We start from the raw sequence: 17,984 nt of genomic DNA on the forward strand, positions 1-17,984 counted from the left end.
CCCAACTGCCCCCTCCCTTCCGGCCTGATCACCCCCAACTGCCCTCCCCTCCTGGCCTGATCACCTCTAACCACCTCTGCCTCAGCCCCGCCACCATGGCTTTGTCCAGAAGGATGTCCTGAAGGTCTCCTGGTCTAATTAGCATATTACCCTTTTATTAGTATAGATTAAATAACAATTGGAAACATTCTCAGTTATTTTTTAATTGTGGTGGCATTGGATAATAAAATTATATAGGTTTCAGGTATACAATTCTACAATATATCATCTGTATATTGTATTGTGTGTTTACCACCCCAAGATGAGTCTCCTTCCATCACCATTTATCCCCGCTTGACCCTTTTCTACCTCCCCCCAGTACCCTCCTTCCCTTTGGCAATCGCTATACTGTTGTCTGTGTCCATGAGTCTTTATTTTTTTTCTTTGATTAATCCTTTTCCCCATCTTACCCAGTCCCCATCCCCTGATAGCTGTCAGTCCGTTCTCTGTATCTATGAGTCTGTCTTCACTTTGTTAGTTTATTTCGTCATTCTCAGTTATTTTTTATATGTTTTGTCTCTTAAGTTGGGCTTTTATAGGTATGGCTTTTTCATGGGTAATGTTTTATCAAATATGGTCATTATAAATTGAAAGCCAGGATACTATAATTTGGTTTGTAGGCCTTTGATTAAACTACTAGAAATGGCATTACAGAAGAGAGTTAGAAGTAGGTTATTTGGCCCCAAAAGGAGAAATTGAGGGATGTCACAATCTAGGTATCTATAAGGTATCTAACAATATAACTAAAAAAAAATCCCTTGCTTTGACTGTTGAGGTAATTTTTATGCACATAAAAACAAAAATAAAAAATCCATAATAGTTTGAGAAAGATTCAAGCTAAAAAACTGTCTATAGCCCTAACCAGTTTGGCTCAGTGAATAGAGCGTTGGCCTGTGAACTGAAGGGTCCCAGGTTCGATTCTGGTCAAGGGCATGTGCCTTGGTTGCAGGCACATCCCCAGTAGGGGGTGCGCAGGAGGCAGCTGATTGATGTTTCTTGTTCATCAATGTTTCTAACTCTCTATCCCTCTCCCTTCCTCTCTGTAAAAAATCAATAAAATATATTTTAAAAAGAAAGTATTGCTGACTTCTTATTAAAAAAACAAACTGTATGTAAATCCAGTTTACATCTAAATGCTAGTTTGGGTCATTAATAACCCCCTCAGTGATTCTGAATGAGCCCTGAGTAATTAGAACCAGTTGAACCCTGAGGAATTAGAACCAGTTCAATGGAATGAAACTTTGAAGTCCCATTAAAGATAGTGTGCAGTGTAGTGAAAATAAAGTAGACTGAATGTTGGGACCCTTAGATTCCAGCGCTCAGTCTGCCTCTTACTGTGGCCTTGGACAGATACATAGCCTTGCTAGAATACAATTGTCCGATCTCTGCATAATGTCTCAGGTCACTTTTTTGCTATCAAGTCCTAAACGCTTATTTGTTCCACTGGACAAAAGATTATGGGAATGGGAATTTAATGTAACTATATTCAACCAATATTCTGGAGCATTTACTCTATGCAAAGCATAAAGATAAACCACAGAATTCCTCATCTCAAGGAACTTACAGCCTAGTAGGATGATAAAAGGTAGAAGCACATAAATAATCAGAACATACACATATTGACTGCTTACTATATCCTAGGTACTGTTTTACATGCTTTACATATATTAGCTAATCCTCATTAATACCCTTTGAGGTAGGATCTGTCATTCTCTCCATTTTACAGATGAAGAAACTGAGGCACAGAAAGGTTAGGTAACTTTCTCAAGAACAGCTTGTGTTTAAATTCAGGGTCTGGCTCTAGAGTCTGTCCTCTTAACCACTATTCTATACTGTCTATAAGCAGAATGCAATAATTACATACACATATACACACAAGTATACAGATTAGTTACATTGCCATGGGAATATAGGGAAGAAAATATTACTTCTTTCTGAGGAATTACATAACTTTCTATGAATTAGTTGGTATGTGAGCAGAACCTAAAAGGACTTAACAGAAATAAAGGAAGGAAGAATGGCTCTTCAGGGCAGGTCAAGGATATCTATAATAATAAAAGCATAATATGCTAATTAGACTGGACAGCCAGACATCCTTCTGGACAAAGCCACAGCAGTGGGGGCCAAGGCAGAGGCAGTTAGGGACGATGAGGCAGGCATGTGAGGAGTTAGGGGTGATGAGGCAGACAGATGAGTGGTTAGGGGCAATCAGGCAGGCAGGCAGGTGAGCAGTTAGGAGCCAGAAGTCCCGGATTATGAGAGGGTGCAGGCTGAGATGAGGGACACCCCCATCCCTGTACATGAATTTCATGCACCGGGCCTCTAGTATTAACTATAAAAAAGAAACAAATAAAATGGTTTCCAAAAGCCTTTGCCAATGTTTAATGGACATCAGTTGGGAAAACTGGGTTAAAGACAACTTTCTTGGCTGTGAGAGGAAAGGCTTGATGACCTCCCAAGCTGCAGCAAATTTTTCCAGATGTGAGAGTCAGCCATGTTTCCCAAGGGCGATGGGGTACAGAGATAGGAGTGTTTAGAAGGGAAAGACTGAGATTTCTCAGCAAGACATTTGAATTGACCAATTCCATTGTAGTGATCAAAGCCTCTCTTATTTCTAGTGATATTAATAAAATCAATGATGCCATTGCTGACCAAATGGCCATTTTCATTCAGCGCATGACCACGAGCATCTGTGGGTTCCTGCTGGGATTTTACCAGGGTTGGAAACTGACCTTGGTCATCATTTCTGTCAGCCCTCTCATTGGAATGGGAGCAGCCGTCATTGGTCTGGTAAGGGTGTCTTCTCATTGCTTTCCAAGGGGAGATATGGGCTCTGAGGAACGGCCAAAGATATAAGCTCGAGTCCCTTCTCCTGAGTATGGCTAGTCAACATCTTTATCACTATTTTGACTGATTTTTCCTCAGTATCAAATAGCATTCCATAGATTAGGGATCAATGATATTTTAATAACATAAATATTGCGATATTAATAAAAATAACAACTACACTTATTGAGCATTTACTATTGTGCCAGGCACTATGAGGAGCTTTATATATATATGATCTCTAATCTTTACAACAATCTTATAAAGTATTGGTGCCATTTTAAATATAAGAAATGGAGACTCAGAGGGGTAAAGGGACTGCACAGATAGTGAGTGACAGGATAGAATTCAAATTCAAGGGGGACTGACTCTAAATTTCCACACACTCTCTAATGCCTATTGCTTCCCTGGTCTTCCAACCTCAGATGCTCCCTCAAAAAGGCCCAACAAATATACCCATATTAGTAACAAGCACCTAAAAGAAATTTCTGCAATCACAACTGTGTTCTCTCTCCATTCCATCTGATCAGTTTCAGAGAGAGATTACTTGGTCCATTCCAAGCAGTTTCCCAAGAGCAGTCTCCATTCCCCAGGTGCACAGGCCAAGAAAAAGTGTGGGAGTAGGAATTTGGGGTCATCCCAGTTAAAACACACTCCCAAGAATTGAGAAATTCTTATAGCTTACTATTAGAGCAACCACATTAGATAGCAGGTCCTGGGACCAGGCACACTAATAATTTGCTCTAAATGAGAGTAGAATTCAAGTGAAAAGCTGACGTTATTGAGCAACATGTACCAATCTCCAGATGATATTTTTCTGGAAAACTATTCTCTACAGTCCACTGGTTCTATTATTCAATAGAGCCAGGTAATACAGAGGGACAATAGCAAAGAGCTCACTGCACTTAACTAGGTCCCAACCTGGCTTAACAAAGGTATGTTTAACTCATCAAAACTTCAGTCTTCTCATCTTAAAAACAAGGATAAAACCTCCCAAAGCCATCATGATGACTCAAGGCATAATCCACGTTATGCACTTAGCACAGCACCTGACACAGAATTAATTACTAAAGAGATATTAGCTTTTATTTGTTCCCAATCCACCATATCATGCAAGCTTTGCATAAGTCTTTTCTACCAAATGTTCTCCAGCTGCACTCCAGAGGAGCCTCTGTTTCTGTGGAGGGTCTGTGGGGATTCTGCACACATTTGATGAAAAACTTTTCCTGCCAAATACATGTAATCTCTTTCTTTAAACCCATGATAAATTAATATTCATACTCTACCAGATCACATGACACATTTTAACATGCTGGAGACCGACAATGTGGCCTGGTTTCCTTGGCTTTATACCGACTGAGAGCACTGCTTCCCTTGCCTCAGTGCCCACATTTCAACTTCAAGTGATTTGCAACGTGGTGGCTCTGCGCTGGTTTCTTCTTGACTTCAAGTCTGTGCCTGTTTGTGTAAAATGATTCAGGCATCTTCCCTCGGCTCAATTCAAAACAAGGCAAGAAAAGGTGGAGGGGCACTATATGACATGATGGAAGATATGGGCTTTGTTTGCCTTTGACTTTTGTACTTAGGATGAGAAACATGAGCAATTGTTAGATATTCCCCAATCTACATTTTTTAAAGCTCCGTATCAGTTTAAGTGAGATTATTAATATGTCATTACAAGAAAAATTGATAACACTTGTAACTACTTAATTATCTCATTACCATGGTGCCAGTACATATTTGTGAAATAAATTAGAAACGGATTGTGGTAAAAACTACAGGCATCCATAACACCCAAATTTAAATGTTGATGAAAGTAACCTCACTTTTCTTATCGTTGCCTTTTCAATTCACAAAAGTTTTATAAAATGTGGATTTCTGAGATAAACATATTGCAATAAAATACTACTTTTACTTATTTTATATCCTAGAATTATATTTAAGAGTTTGTTTGATAAGAGTTTTGCTGCTAAACGTTTGGAAAAACTAGAAAGAGAAATCCTCTTAGTGTGGGTACTATATGTTTTTGAGGTTTGCTGAGTGAGATAATTTTCCACAATATTTGCTTTTCTCCCTCCTTGTTTCTTCATCTGTGCCAGGAATTTTGTTGGTAGTTAATCCTAACTAGGATTCCATCCAAGTCCAATTTTAGAAAAAGTAACTTGTTTAATATTAAGTAAAATGTCCTTTTACTTCTTTTTGTGAAAAGCAAAGGTAGTTGGTAGATAAATAGTGTAGTATTTATCTGAAGCTTTCTCCTGTGCAATTACCTTTGCAGGCTCGGTACCTCTCTGTCATTCTATATTCTAACAACGTGATGCCTGCACTGACCTCTGGCCTTTGCCTCTGATGTTTGTCTGTGAATTGTGCAATGGTCTTTGGCCAGTAGCAATGAAATGTGACTTTTAAACAAATAATTAATAATGGCTGTATTTAATTTTATTTTTTTAAACTTTGTTGTTGAAATTATTACCTATGTCCTCTTCCCCCCCACCCCCATTGACCACTTCTAAACAAATAATTAATAATGGCTGTATTTAATTTTATTTTTTTAAACTTTGTTGTTGAAATTATTACCTATGTCCCCTTCCCCCCCCCCCCATTGACCACTTCTAGCCCACCCCCACCCCTTCACCACCCTATTGTCTGTGTGCATGGGTTATGCACCTATGCATACAAGTTCTTTGGTTAATCTCTTCCCACCCACCCATCCACCCGCACAGCCACCTACCTATCCACCTGGCTGTGTTTTAACTTGAAAACTTCTTTACTGTAATGATGAAACACTGAGGTCTCACAGAATGCCCTATTTGGAACTTACACTGTGAGAGGGGTTTTGAGGCTGACTTTTTTTTTTTAATTTGAGCAGTATCATTTATTTTTTAATTTTTATTTTTTATTGTTTAAAGTATTACATATGTCTTCTTTTTCCCCGATTGACGCCCCCCCCAGACCCTCCCACACCCGAGGGCAGCCCCCACTGCCCCGTGTCCATTGATTATGCTATTATGCATGCATACAAGTCCTTTGGTTGATCTCTAACGCCCTCTTCCCTGCCTCTTGTCTCTGGATCTATTTTTGTTCATCAGTTTATTTTGATCATTATATCCCACATAGGGGTGCATATATCCTTTCTGATTGGTGTTTCTGGTTTCTTGGGATATAGTCCTAGAAGTGGGATTACTGGGTCAAATGGGAGTTGCATTTTTAACTTTTTGAGGAAACTCCATACTGTTTTCCACTGTGACTGTACCAGTCTGCACTCTCACCAGCAGTGCATGAGGGTTATTATTTCTCCACATCCTCGCTAGCACTTCTCGTTTGTTGATTTGTTGATGATAGCCATTCTGACAGGTGTGAGATGGTACCTCATTGTTGTTTTGATTTGATGATTAGTGACTTTGAGCATGTTTTCATATGTCTCTTGGCCTTCTGTATGTCCTCTTTCAAAGTGTCTATTTAGGTCTTTTGCCCATTTTTTGATTGGATTGTTTATCTTCCTTTTATTAAGTTGTATGAGTTCTCTGTAAATTTTGGAGATTAAACCCTTATCTAAAATATCATTGGCAAATATGCTCTTCCATGCAGTGGGCTTTCTTGTTGTTTTGTTGATGGTTTTGAGGCTGACTTTTGATGCAGTCCTTTTGATATGTCAACAACCAAACACTGGTGCATCAGGCTTAGCACACATCAAATTTAGATCAAATCCTTCCTTGGCGAGAATCTAGTCTTGTGTAAAACCATGACACCTGTTTACTCACCTAAATGAATCACTGAGTGACAGACTGACTTACTTAATTACCTGGTCTTCAGATATTATTTTCTTCTTTTGGATTTTAGAGTGTGTCCACGTTTACTGACCGTGAATTGAAGGCCTATGCGAAAGCAGGGTCAGTGGCTGATGAAGTCATTTCATCCATTCGAACAGTGGCTGCTTTTGGTGGTGAGAAAAAAGAGGTTGAAAGGTTGGTTAACTGAAATGTCTGCCACTTTCCTGAATTTCCTTGATCCATATACTACCCTGAAGCTTCCCCATTTTTTTGTACAAAGCGGCATATTCACCGTGGTCTACGGTACCCGGAGGAGCTTTTGTTCAGAGGTAGCTTGGCAGAGTAATGAGAGCGATCAGAGCACTACAAGGACTCCCAAGCCCTTAGCTATGTGTTTTGGAAGATGTTAGAGTCAGTAATTTTTAAAAAGCCATCTTAAGTTAGATATTTATTTCTAACTCTGGTGGGGTGTGTGCACACATACTGTACTGCATACCCGACTATAACAGTTTGCTGCCATCAAGGAAAAGCCTCCATGATCTAAAGTGCAATTTCACACATTTTTATTGAACACTTTTTTATTCAATGTGTTTTATTCAGCTACTCAACTACACATTCTCAATTGCTAGCAAATTCACCAAATAAAAAAGAGAATGGGATTTACAGTCTCTAATTATCTCTTTTCCTCTTTTATTTTTCATTTGCTTCTTTTGGTTTGTGGAATGAAGTTTTCTGATTTCTCATAAGAAATTTTCAGTAGCAGTAGCATATTTCCTTCAGTATAAAAGATATCTTCTTCTATTGTTAATAAAACAAGCAATGTGAATGTTTAAAAATTAACAAACAGGCTAGGCCTTCAGTTTTGTCCTATGAAATGTTAAAGTTCTCCACAAATTTACTTTTTGAGACAAAGGAAGGCAGTTACAGAATGACTAAGCTTTAAGACAATGCCCATTATTAATGGCTAAATGATAGAATTACTGAAGCTTAGTGTTTGGACTGAATTTCCACATTGTTATCCATGTCCCATGGCTGTGAATCTGGCCCATCATGTTACAACATAGCATTCTTGGTCACAGGGCAGATAGGTGAGTGAGTACATGCAGATGAATTGGTGCGAACACTATATTCAAACCTGGAAGAAAACAGTTGCATCTTTTTCTGATAGAAAGCCTGTCCCATGACTTGATAAAACAATATAAGCACAAACAGTACTGGATTCCTGTCACATGACTTAATAAAATAATATAAGCACCAACAGTACTGGATCCGTCATGTCCAGACATGTGTGCTGAACAATTATTTTCTCTTGGGGGCAAAGCTTACCCCTCTGTACTCATCCCTGAAGTAATCAACTATGAGGCTTTGTTAGGCATCATTCTTTCAACTCATTTCATTGCCAGGTTGAAACAAACATTAAATAACTACACAGAACTTCTTGTTTTCTTTCCCTGAAGCTGTTCTGTGTTTGGATGCCTTTATCATCATTGAGGAAAGCCACTGCACTGTGGTCTGTATTAAATATTCTAACTTGAGCCACTACTGCTGCTGCTGAAAGAGACCCAAATGTTTTCTCTTCACAGGTATGAGAAAAATCTTGTGTTTGCCCAGCGTTGGGGGATTAGAAAAGGGATAGTTATGGGATTTTTTACTGGATTCATGTGGTGTCTCATCTTCCTGTGTTATGCACTGGCCTTCTGGTACGGCTCCAAACTCGTCCTGGATGACGGAGAATATACAGCAGGAGCCCTTGTCCAGGTACTTGGTTCTTGATGACCCATATGTAACATTTCCTGTTGGCTTCTCAGAAAAGCCCACAGTTAAGGCATTTTGTTTATTCCTTTACTGTCTGAGGGAGGACAGTGTCAATGATTTGGTGGAGTCCATCTGCAGAAACGAGCAACACGAATGAATTTTATGGTAAAGGGATGCTGAGCATTTGAATTGATGAGACTACCGATTTAATGATCTTCAATTAAATAAAGGTTTTATAGCTGCAAAACAATGATTTTTCTGACTGAGTCCAAAAGATAATATGGCATGAAAATTGGAAGTCAGTGATTTCTCAGCTAAAAATTAACAGCTTATATAACTGAGCTTAATAGTAGCACAATATACGTGCTAATGAACATATTTGTGAAAACATAATGAGCTACTAAAATGCCAAGCCAATAAAATCCACAGTGGAACAGGTAATGCAAACATATTTTATTGGTCACCTGCTTATATCTGCTCATTCTGCAGAAGTACAAGCATTGAGAAAAGACATCTTTCCTTTCATTCTATGCCTGCAAGGAGAGAACAGAAAAAAAATAACTTGGTACATTGAAAATTAAATAATGTATGATTCCAATTGAAAAGAGTGGAGCTCTCTTTACAAGAATCCAATTTTATGGTTCTGTTAAAAGAAAAACGGAGGCATGTTAAAACTTTTAGGAGTTTATTTGAGCAAAAATAATACTAATTAAGTGGTGCCAAAATAGAAGTTGTTAGAAGGGCTTCACTGATAGAAGTGAGGGCAAAGACTTTTATAGAGAAGAGGTGGAAGCAAAGCAAAGACATTACTTGATTGGTTATAGCTTAAGCAGTTGTCGTCTTTGAAAAAACCTAGTTGGCTCTTTGTGATTGGTTGCTCATAGGTTTTGACTTCTTAACCTTTAGGCAATTTCAGGCTTAGGTTTTGGTTTGCTTATGTAAGCTACTAAGGCATAAAGCCACTTCAGTCTAATGACCTCCTTGTTTAATTAATTTAAGAGTTCTCACCTTTGAGTTTCCAGTTTGTGGATTACTCTGTACCTTCTGTAGATAATTCATTCTCCCAATTAATATTTCTTGAGTACCTACTATATGCAGACATGCATACTACATCGCTCTAACATTTTAGTCATCAATTACTTTTTTATTTTGTAAAGTTTTTAAACAATTTTATTTTTAAATTATAATATACATTCATTATTATTTTGCATTAGTTTCAAGCATAATGATCAGACAGTCATAAACCTTACAAAGTGCTCCCCCGATATTTCCATTGCCCACCTGGTACCATACATAGTCATGAAAATATTATTGACTATATTCCCTATATTAGTCATCAATTATAAACCTGCCTTTTACTTCTAACCTCTTCCTGAAAGCCTCCTCTTACACCTTAAGAAATTTTTCTTTGGGAAAGTGGGAGACATCCTTTAGCAGAATAAGCATTGTTTCTCTCTCTCTCTCTCTGTCTCTCTGTCTCTGTCTGTCTGTCTCTCTCTCTCTCTCTCTTCTCCCACCCCTCTTCTCTCTCTGTCCTCTCTTCTCTTTTACTCATGCTTGAGCAGCAAACTATGAAGACTGAGTATGCATGAGTTGAGTTTTTTTAATCCACTAAACTAATTAACAATTAGGTTAATCTAATGCATTTTGTGATGCACAAAATCATTATTGGCTGCATAGTAATTGGGCATAAATGATAAGGAGTTCACATAAATGATTGTAATTAGTATCACTTGTACCCAGACAAAAATCATACTCTGTGATCTATTAGGGGGAAAAAAAGGAAGGGAACTGAATGGTGAAGAAGACTGCTCTTTCATGCCCCTCTTAAGTTTCAGGACTCAATAATAAAAAATAATAGCAGTCATAGAGAATAACATTATTAATTATATACATGGTGTGAAGCACTGAGTAAGGTATTTAATAACATTATCATAGGTAATATAATTTTATTCTGTAATTGATGTTATTATACTACCACTTAAAAATGAAATAGAGCCATGAGGTTGAGAAATATGTGCCCAGTGGTATGAAGTCGGATTTGAACTCAGGTTCTGGGGGCCTGACCCGTTAACCACTGTGTTGCTGATCTGGATCTGTCTTCCAAGTGGTCACAGATCCCCCTTCTCCAGCACAGCACAGCCACAGGTAGATTGTTTCCAAGTGTCTTTCCAGCCCTCCCTTTCCCCACATTAGTCCATAGGGCTAAACGCCGCTAGAGTGACATTTGGAGTGAGCCATGAGGGTCTATTGGGATTTGTGCCAGCTATTGTGAGGTAGTTGAACGCCCCTGTCCTGTCTCACTCACTGTTCTCCTAAGAACCCCGAGAGAAACCTTTATTTGAGATAATGTTTGCAAAGCCTAGCTGAGTGAGGATTTAAGCCCAAACTTCAGTTTAGTACCCTAGTGAGTCAGTCTAGAATCTAGATCAGGGGTTAGCAAACTATGGCCTGCAAGCTAACAGTCAGCCTGCTGCCTGTTTTTGTAAATGAAATTCTATTGGAACACAGCCATAGCCATTTGTTTAATATTGTTTATGGCTATTTTTGTATTAGATAGCAGAGTTGAGTAATTGCTGAGCCCATGTGGCCTAAAAAGCCTAAACTATTACCATCTGGCTGTTTGGAGACAATGTTTATTGACCCCTGAGCTAGTACACATGGAAGGGTTCCTTTGCTCAGATAGGAAGACTTTGGAATATGGTGATCTTAACCCAAACTACACCACAATTACTGTTCTGTTGGTTCACCTTTCCACTTCCTAACTGTGAAATCATGCTTCTTTCTTCATCATCATTACTATTATTTATATGGCTGAACTGGATTAATCACTTTTATGTGCATTATCTCATTTAATGCTCATAACAATCGCATGAGGGATATACTCTCATTATTTCTGTGCTATAGATAAAGAAATTGGGGCTTGAAAGATTAAGTAATCTGCCCAAGGGAGGACCTACCTACCATAATTAAGGAAAAGGAATAAGAAGAACAGATGAAGACATAATGTTTGCCCCCTACATAGAGTGGGGAATTCAGGGAGAAGTCAAGAGGGGGCTGGCCCACATAATCCTGATGTGTGGAATGGAGAGGTGACTGAAGAGGGAGGGAGATGGCTGGGAGCCTTTGAGAAGCCCTTGGTCAGAATCCAGCTCATGGAAATCACCACAGACCAGGATCATCTGAAAATGATTACCTGAAAAAGACTACATTCATGCAAAAGTCAATATTTAGCTCAACAAATAGCTGTAATCCCTTATAGAGGGCGACCATTGAGATATCCTCCATTTGAGTTAAGTGGCGGGCAATCAATCTTTGGTTGGAAGGGTGGAGAGAAGGAGTGTTGTGCTCCTCCTGGAGGCCAATGTGAGGAATTTTCTCTTCCTTTATAAACTGATAAAAACAGAGTGCTATTGGGTCATGATCATGTCACCTTTACCTAACCTAATGAGATAGTTGAGTTGGTGAATCAACGACAGCTTCCCCAGCTTTGCACAAGAACCTGGCCACTCCACCTGCATGCAACCTCCAGCAGATGAACCTGGGAGGTAGACAGAATGTCAGTCATGAATGGGGTTAGATACTGCTCTACCACTTAATATATATTGTGACATATGTGAAGTTAGGTAACCTCCATACACCTCTGTTAAGGATTAAATGAAGTAATACAGGATAAAGCACATAGAAACATAACATTATTATTATTACTAGAGGCCTCGTGCACGAAATTCATGCATGGGGAATCTCTCAGCCTGGCCTGCATGGTCTCCGATCTAGGACCCCTCAAGTGATGTCCGATTGCCGGTTTAGGTCCGATCCTAAACCGGCAATCGGACATCCCTCTCACAATCCGGGACCACTGGCTCCTAACTGCTCACCTGCCTGCCTGATCACCCCTAACCTCTCTGCCTGCCTGCCTGATCACTCCTAACTCCCTCTGCCTGCCGGCATGGTCACCCCTAACTGCCCTCCCCTGACAGCCTGGTCTCCCCTAACTGCCTTTGCCTCAGCCCCCACCACTGTGGCTTTGTCCAGAAGGACATTCAGATGGATGTCCAGAAGATGTCTGGTCTAATTAGCATATTACCCTTTTATTAGTATAGATTATTATTATTATTATTACTATTATTGTTATTATTGCTAGTAGTAGTATAGTACCAGTAGTAGTAGTAGTAGTAGTAGTTATCCTAATAGCTAGTATACTAGTAATAGTAATATAGCAGTAGTAGTAGTAGCAGATCTATATTGTGTGTACCAAGTTCTAGGACAATCAAGCTAATTATATTGTCTTTATTATTTCAGGGACCCCTTAACCAGAAAAACTATTATAAGACTATTTATATAATGAACCAAATTATCATATCACTATTCTAACCCACTTTGTGTTGATTGAAATCTCTGCATTCACATGGATAGCCCAAAAACACATGAACACCATGTTTATCTCTTCTCACTTCAGATTTTCCTCAGTGTCATAGTGGGAGCTTTAAATCTTGGCAATGCATCTTCTTGTTTGGAAGCCTTTGCAACTGGACGTGCAGCAGCCACCAGCATTTTTGAGACAATAGACCAGGTATGTAAAGGCCAAAAGTAAAGGCTATTCATAGGTTGGGGGTGGGGAGAGGAATGAACTCCTAAGGAATTTACCCTCAGTGTTAAAAACTATCCAGAACTATCAGAATGCCCTTAATTCAGCAATATTCAATAAGTGCTGTCAGGAGCCTGACCCTGTTCTGAATTGGGAGTGCAAGAGTGAAACAGAACCAATAAGGCCCCTGCTTTCATATCATAACTGGGAAACAGGCAATAAAGAAGTAAGCACATTTATGGGGCTGGCATAGCTCAGGTGGTTGAGCATCGACCTATGAACCAGGAGAACACTGTTTAATTCCCAGTCAGGGCACATGCCGGGGTTGCAGGCTTGATCCCCAGTGTAGGGTGTGCAGGAGGCAGCTGATCAATGATTCTCTCTAGTAATTGATGTTTCTATCTTTCTACCTCTCCCTTCCTCTCTGAAATCAATAAAAAATATTTTTTAAAAGAAATAAGCACATTAAGAGAAGATAATATTAAATAGTACACTGAAGGAATTTAAATAGGTCAAATGATAGCAATTGGAGGTGGGAAGGAGTGTTTAAATTGAGTGACGATGATGGCATTATCTCTGAGGAAGTAGTATATCAGCTGAGAACCAAAGGAAAGAGAGTTGGCCCTACAAAGGGAGACTAGGGGTGGTGAATTGGAGGTAAGAGCAGGGAGGGTATTCATGGAAGAAAGGCCTTCAGTTTGGAAAATAGCTTGGTGAATGCAAGAAGCTAAAACAAGGCCAGTGTGATGAAACTGAGTGAGCAAGGAACAGAGGCACGCTAGAGGGATGGGAAGGGACCAGATCATGTAAGACTTTAAAGACCAGTTCATACGATTGGATTACCTTGTAAATGTGACAGAAAGTCTGTACCAGCTAGAAAAGGACCCTGATAGTGTGGCTACAATTTTTCTGGTTAATCTATTAAATCATTGGAGGTCAAGGTAGAAAGTCAAAATCCAAGAACAGAAGGGGAAAATGGCAACATGTTCTTTCCCTCTGAAAAAAATGCCCTGGGCTAAGAGTCAGAAGCCCAGTAAATCCAAAGTGCTTTGTGGGTTCCCTAAATCATAACTAGGAGGTGCTTCGTGGGTTCCCTAAATCATGGCTACTTATGAGGCATATAACCTTCCTGAGAAAATTTCTCATCACTGTATCTGTTTTGTACTTTGGGGTTTTATGTATTGGGATATAAAGAGATTATTGAAAACCACATAGGCCTGTTGAATGATCCAAATTCTCATTCTTGGGTTGTTATTTGCTCAAGTAAGATGATGAGTTTAAAAAGCCCCTGAAACTGTGTCAAAAACTTGAGGCATTTAAAAATTATTTTATTATCTTTATTGGCGATCTGAGAAGAAAGTTACACTATAGCCCCAAATAGAGATATGGTAATGAATTTCTCTCACTAGTGTGGAAGAGTAAGAAGCTGACCTGGGGATGTCCTGGTAGCAGGAGATGACCCTTGTCTGATGAACTGGAATGGTTAAGTTCTAGATTAAGCTCACTACTAACAACAGCAGAGGTGAAATTCAGCAAATCAACTGAAAGTTGGTAGTGTTTGAAGACACCCCCCGAGGACATTCAGTTACTCAAATCTTAGACCCCAGAGTGGTTGACTAGTTGTGTGGCCTTAGGCAAGATACTTAACCTCTGAGATTTCTCAACTTCCTCAAGTGAAAAAAATGTCTTGTTAAGTTATAGTGACATTTACATAAATGAAAAAAAGCACACTAAAACACCTAGTACATTGTCTTCCATGGTATCTTAATAATATAATTATACATAGTAATCTTAATATATAGATCAGTACTATATATTAGTATGTTGTTAAATAATGTCATAGTAACATGTCAATAAATAATAATTAAATTAACTAATGTGATATATATAATTTTTATTAATTGGCATAATATGTTATATAAATTAAAATTAATTATATATTAGTTATTTATATTATATATTATTATACTAGAGGCCCAGTGCACGAAATTGGTGCACTTGGGTGGGGGGTGTCTCGCAGTGTCAAGCCCCCCGCTGGCGCTCATGGTACCCCCCACTTTACCACGCAGAGCCACGGGACCCACCTACGCACTGTGTATGTAGCATCAAGTCCCTGCCCACTCGCGCACACCTCGCCGTGCACGCAGCCTGCTGGTGATGAGTTGTTACGGTGTGAGGGCATCACAGTGTGAGGGCATCATGACCACATAGCCTTTTATTATATAGGATGTTAACAAATATAATATCAGATAAAATGTATATGTATATTAATATATAACATAATACATATAACATATTATATGCTAATATATTATATAGTAACATAGCATAATACCATTAATATATCATAATATAATATCTCCATAAATGCTAATTATTATTAAAAATAATTATTTAATGTGAAGAAACGTATCTTTAACAAATCTCTGCAATGTTTTACCTGGTTGTTATTCTCTTTTATGAGTAAATTCAAACCGAGATGGGCAGTAAATGCATCTAATACATGTTGCTATATCCCTTTACATTCTCTTCCAGAAACCTGTTATTGACTGCATGTCAGAAGATGGTTACAAGTTGGATCGAATTAATGGTGAAATTCAATTTCACAATGTGACCTTCCACTATCCTTCCAGACCAGAAGTGAAGGTAAGTACCAATCTTTCCTTCAGGAACAACGGCATTTTATTCTTGATGATTCATTTCCAGAGCCATGAATTGCTTGTTTTTCTGAAGCATGATTCAGTTTCCAGAAACATGGGACAGAATCATGTTTCTCTGGAAGTGTCCTTGGGTGTCGTGTTATTTCTCAGACACCAAACCACATTCCTTCATAATGACAGTACTGTGCAAATCCCTTTGGTAGAAACACAGTCTGGCAGCACTTTCCGGTTAAGTCACCTTTATGACTCTGTTGAAATGAGCGTGTCAGGCCCTGTCATTGTAACCATGAGTTCAATAAAATGCAAGGCAATCAGACCAATTAAGAAGTACAACTATGTCAAACCACCTCCTTAGAGAGTATGGAAGGTAGAACACTCAGAGTAGGAAGGATATGAAGTAGCAAAGGAAAGCAGCTCTCTTTGCAGTTTTTTACTTGCTATCTGTAATTTCACCAGGGCCAAGATATCAGTCCTTGGTGCAAAGGTAATCTTGTGATATGCTCATAAGTCACCCATGGTGAAGAAAATTTAGTTTTCCTGTATTTACTGAACAAGTATATTTAAAGGCAATTTACTCTACAGGAAAATTAGGATCTACTCCCCCTGAATGAATTGGCTTTGAAATGAGACTTATTCCTCATTTTTTAACAGAGTACCTCTAGCCACCCTTTCTTAATAATATTTCTGTTATCCCCACAGAACTAAATTCCATGAAACTTAATTTGATAATGCATACCTATAATGCAGATAAACACACACACACGCATATACACTTTCATTATATATATATATATAAAGTATAAGTACATATATTAAGATTATGTTTATGAAGTAAATTTTTGATTAATGTTAAATATTACACATATATGTAAACATTAACTGTCACAACAAATAAAAGTACTTGTGAAATATAAACCACAAGGTGGTGTTCATTCAATAATGATCTTTGAAGGGATGGCTCAATACTTCCTTTACAATATTTGTTCAGAACCAGCTCATAATAGCTGTTCAACAAATACCAGTTGAATTGAAACAGTCATTTCATTTGTTTTATCTGCTATTTCCAATACCTAGAGTTTATTTTAATAAAATCTTCTTACTTAGACCTGTAAATATTCTTCACTCATATCACAAGGGTGTATTTAGCCTTGCTGGGTGCCATGATGTATTGAGACTATAGTGATATTTAAAAAAAAAAAAAAGAGCATACTCAATGCCTGCCTGCCCTAGGGGAAGATTACAGTCCAGTAAGTAAAAGTTTGTAAGCCTGACCCTATAGTGTGGAATGAAAGACTTGTGAGATTTTGACACATAGAGCACCCCAAACCACCTCTACATAATAAGGACAAAAATCACCACTGAATTAGTGAAAATATCCAACACATGGTTATGAGTTAGCTTTTTTTTCTTCCCTTTCTAGGCTTACCAGAATTCAATCTCTACTTTGAACAGAGTTTTGTATCTAGCAAATATACCACAAACATCTGTTAGATACAGTGATTCATTCAAATAACATGTTCACACACAATACAAGTGTATGACAGCTTAAACTTTGAAACTGGCTTATTAACATGTGGTTATTAAATTCGTATTATTTTTCTAACTTAATGGCTTTCTTCCCTTAACTAATTGGAACCGTCTTCTTGAGGTATCCTAGTATGTCAGGATGTTTTAAATGAGATTCCGGAACATCTAAAAGTGGACGTGGTTGATTTACTTTAACTTCAAGTGTTACCACACATCATTTTATTTGTTGGCCACAGCTTTCAGCTAAATAATAAGTAATGTGCTGAATGCTAAAACTTCATCCTAGGCACTGTTTACTAATTTGCTGCTTATTCATGGATGCAGGATACAATTAAACAAACACAATGTCCTCACAAAGCATCCTAACTTGCGGCCTAGCTGCTGACATTGTTCTTTCCTTTTCTCTGCAGATTTTAAATAACCTCAGCATGGTCATCAAACCAGGGGAAATGACGGCTGTGGTAGGATCCAGCGGAGCTGGGAAGAGCACAGCCCTGCAGCTCATCCAGCGATTCTACGACCCCAGTGCAGGCATGGTGTGTGTCTTCCAGAAACTTTTCACTCCAGGGGATGGGAAAGTGCAAATGGTGGTAACTTAATCAAGCCCAAAGGCTTAGAATACACTGAGACCATCCTGACACATGTGGGGTTGACTTAATGACTTTGACTGCTGTGGCTGCACTAATTCCCTGCATGACCATGTTCACTGAACAACCAGTCCATTCTCTGAGTGATGGAACTGGCTGTACAGATACATTCCAAGTGGCTGCCTCCTCGGTGAACTAAAGTTTTTATTTATTTCTTTGTATAATAGCAAAA

At 38.6% G+C, this 17,984-nt stretch overlaps 1 protein-coding gene across 2 annotated transcripts in view; it reads left to right on the top strand.

The window, feature by feature from the left end:
- The window catches only part of ABCB11 (ATP binding cassette subfamily B member 11), an 83,047-nt gene that overhangs the window by 24,605 nt on the left and 40,458 nt on the right, over positions 1-17,984 (top strand). For both annotated transcript variants that reach the window (XM_023745221.1, XM_023745216.1), the window contains 6 exons: positions 2,658-2,829; positions 6,706-6,830; positions 8,219-8,393; positions 12,850-12,963; positions 15,514-15,624; positions 17,576-17,701. In XM_023745221.1, the coding sequence (XP_023600989.1) occupies positions 2,658-2,829; positions 6,706-6,830; positions 8,219-8,393; positions 12,850-12,963; positions 15,514-15,624; positions 17,576-17,701 (823 nt within the window). The remainder of the gene's footprint in view (positions 1-2,657; positions 2,830-6,705; positions 6,831-8,218; positions 8,394-12,849; positions 12,964-15,513; positions 15,625-17,575; positions 17,702-17,984) is intronic.

The sequence above is a fragment of the Myotis lucifugus genome, unplaced genomic scaffold (assembly GCF_000147115.1).
Source record: "Myotis lucifugus unplaced genomic scaffold, Myoluc2.0 scaffold_5, whole genome shotgun sequence".
In the NCBI taxonomy this organism is placed as follows: Eukaryota; Metazoa; Chordata; class Mammalia; order Chiroptera; family Vespertilionidae; genus Myotis; species Myotis lucifugus.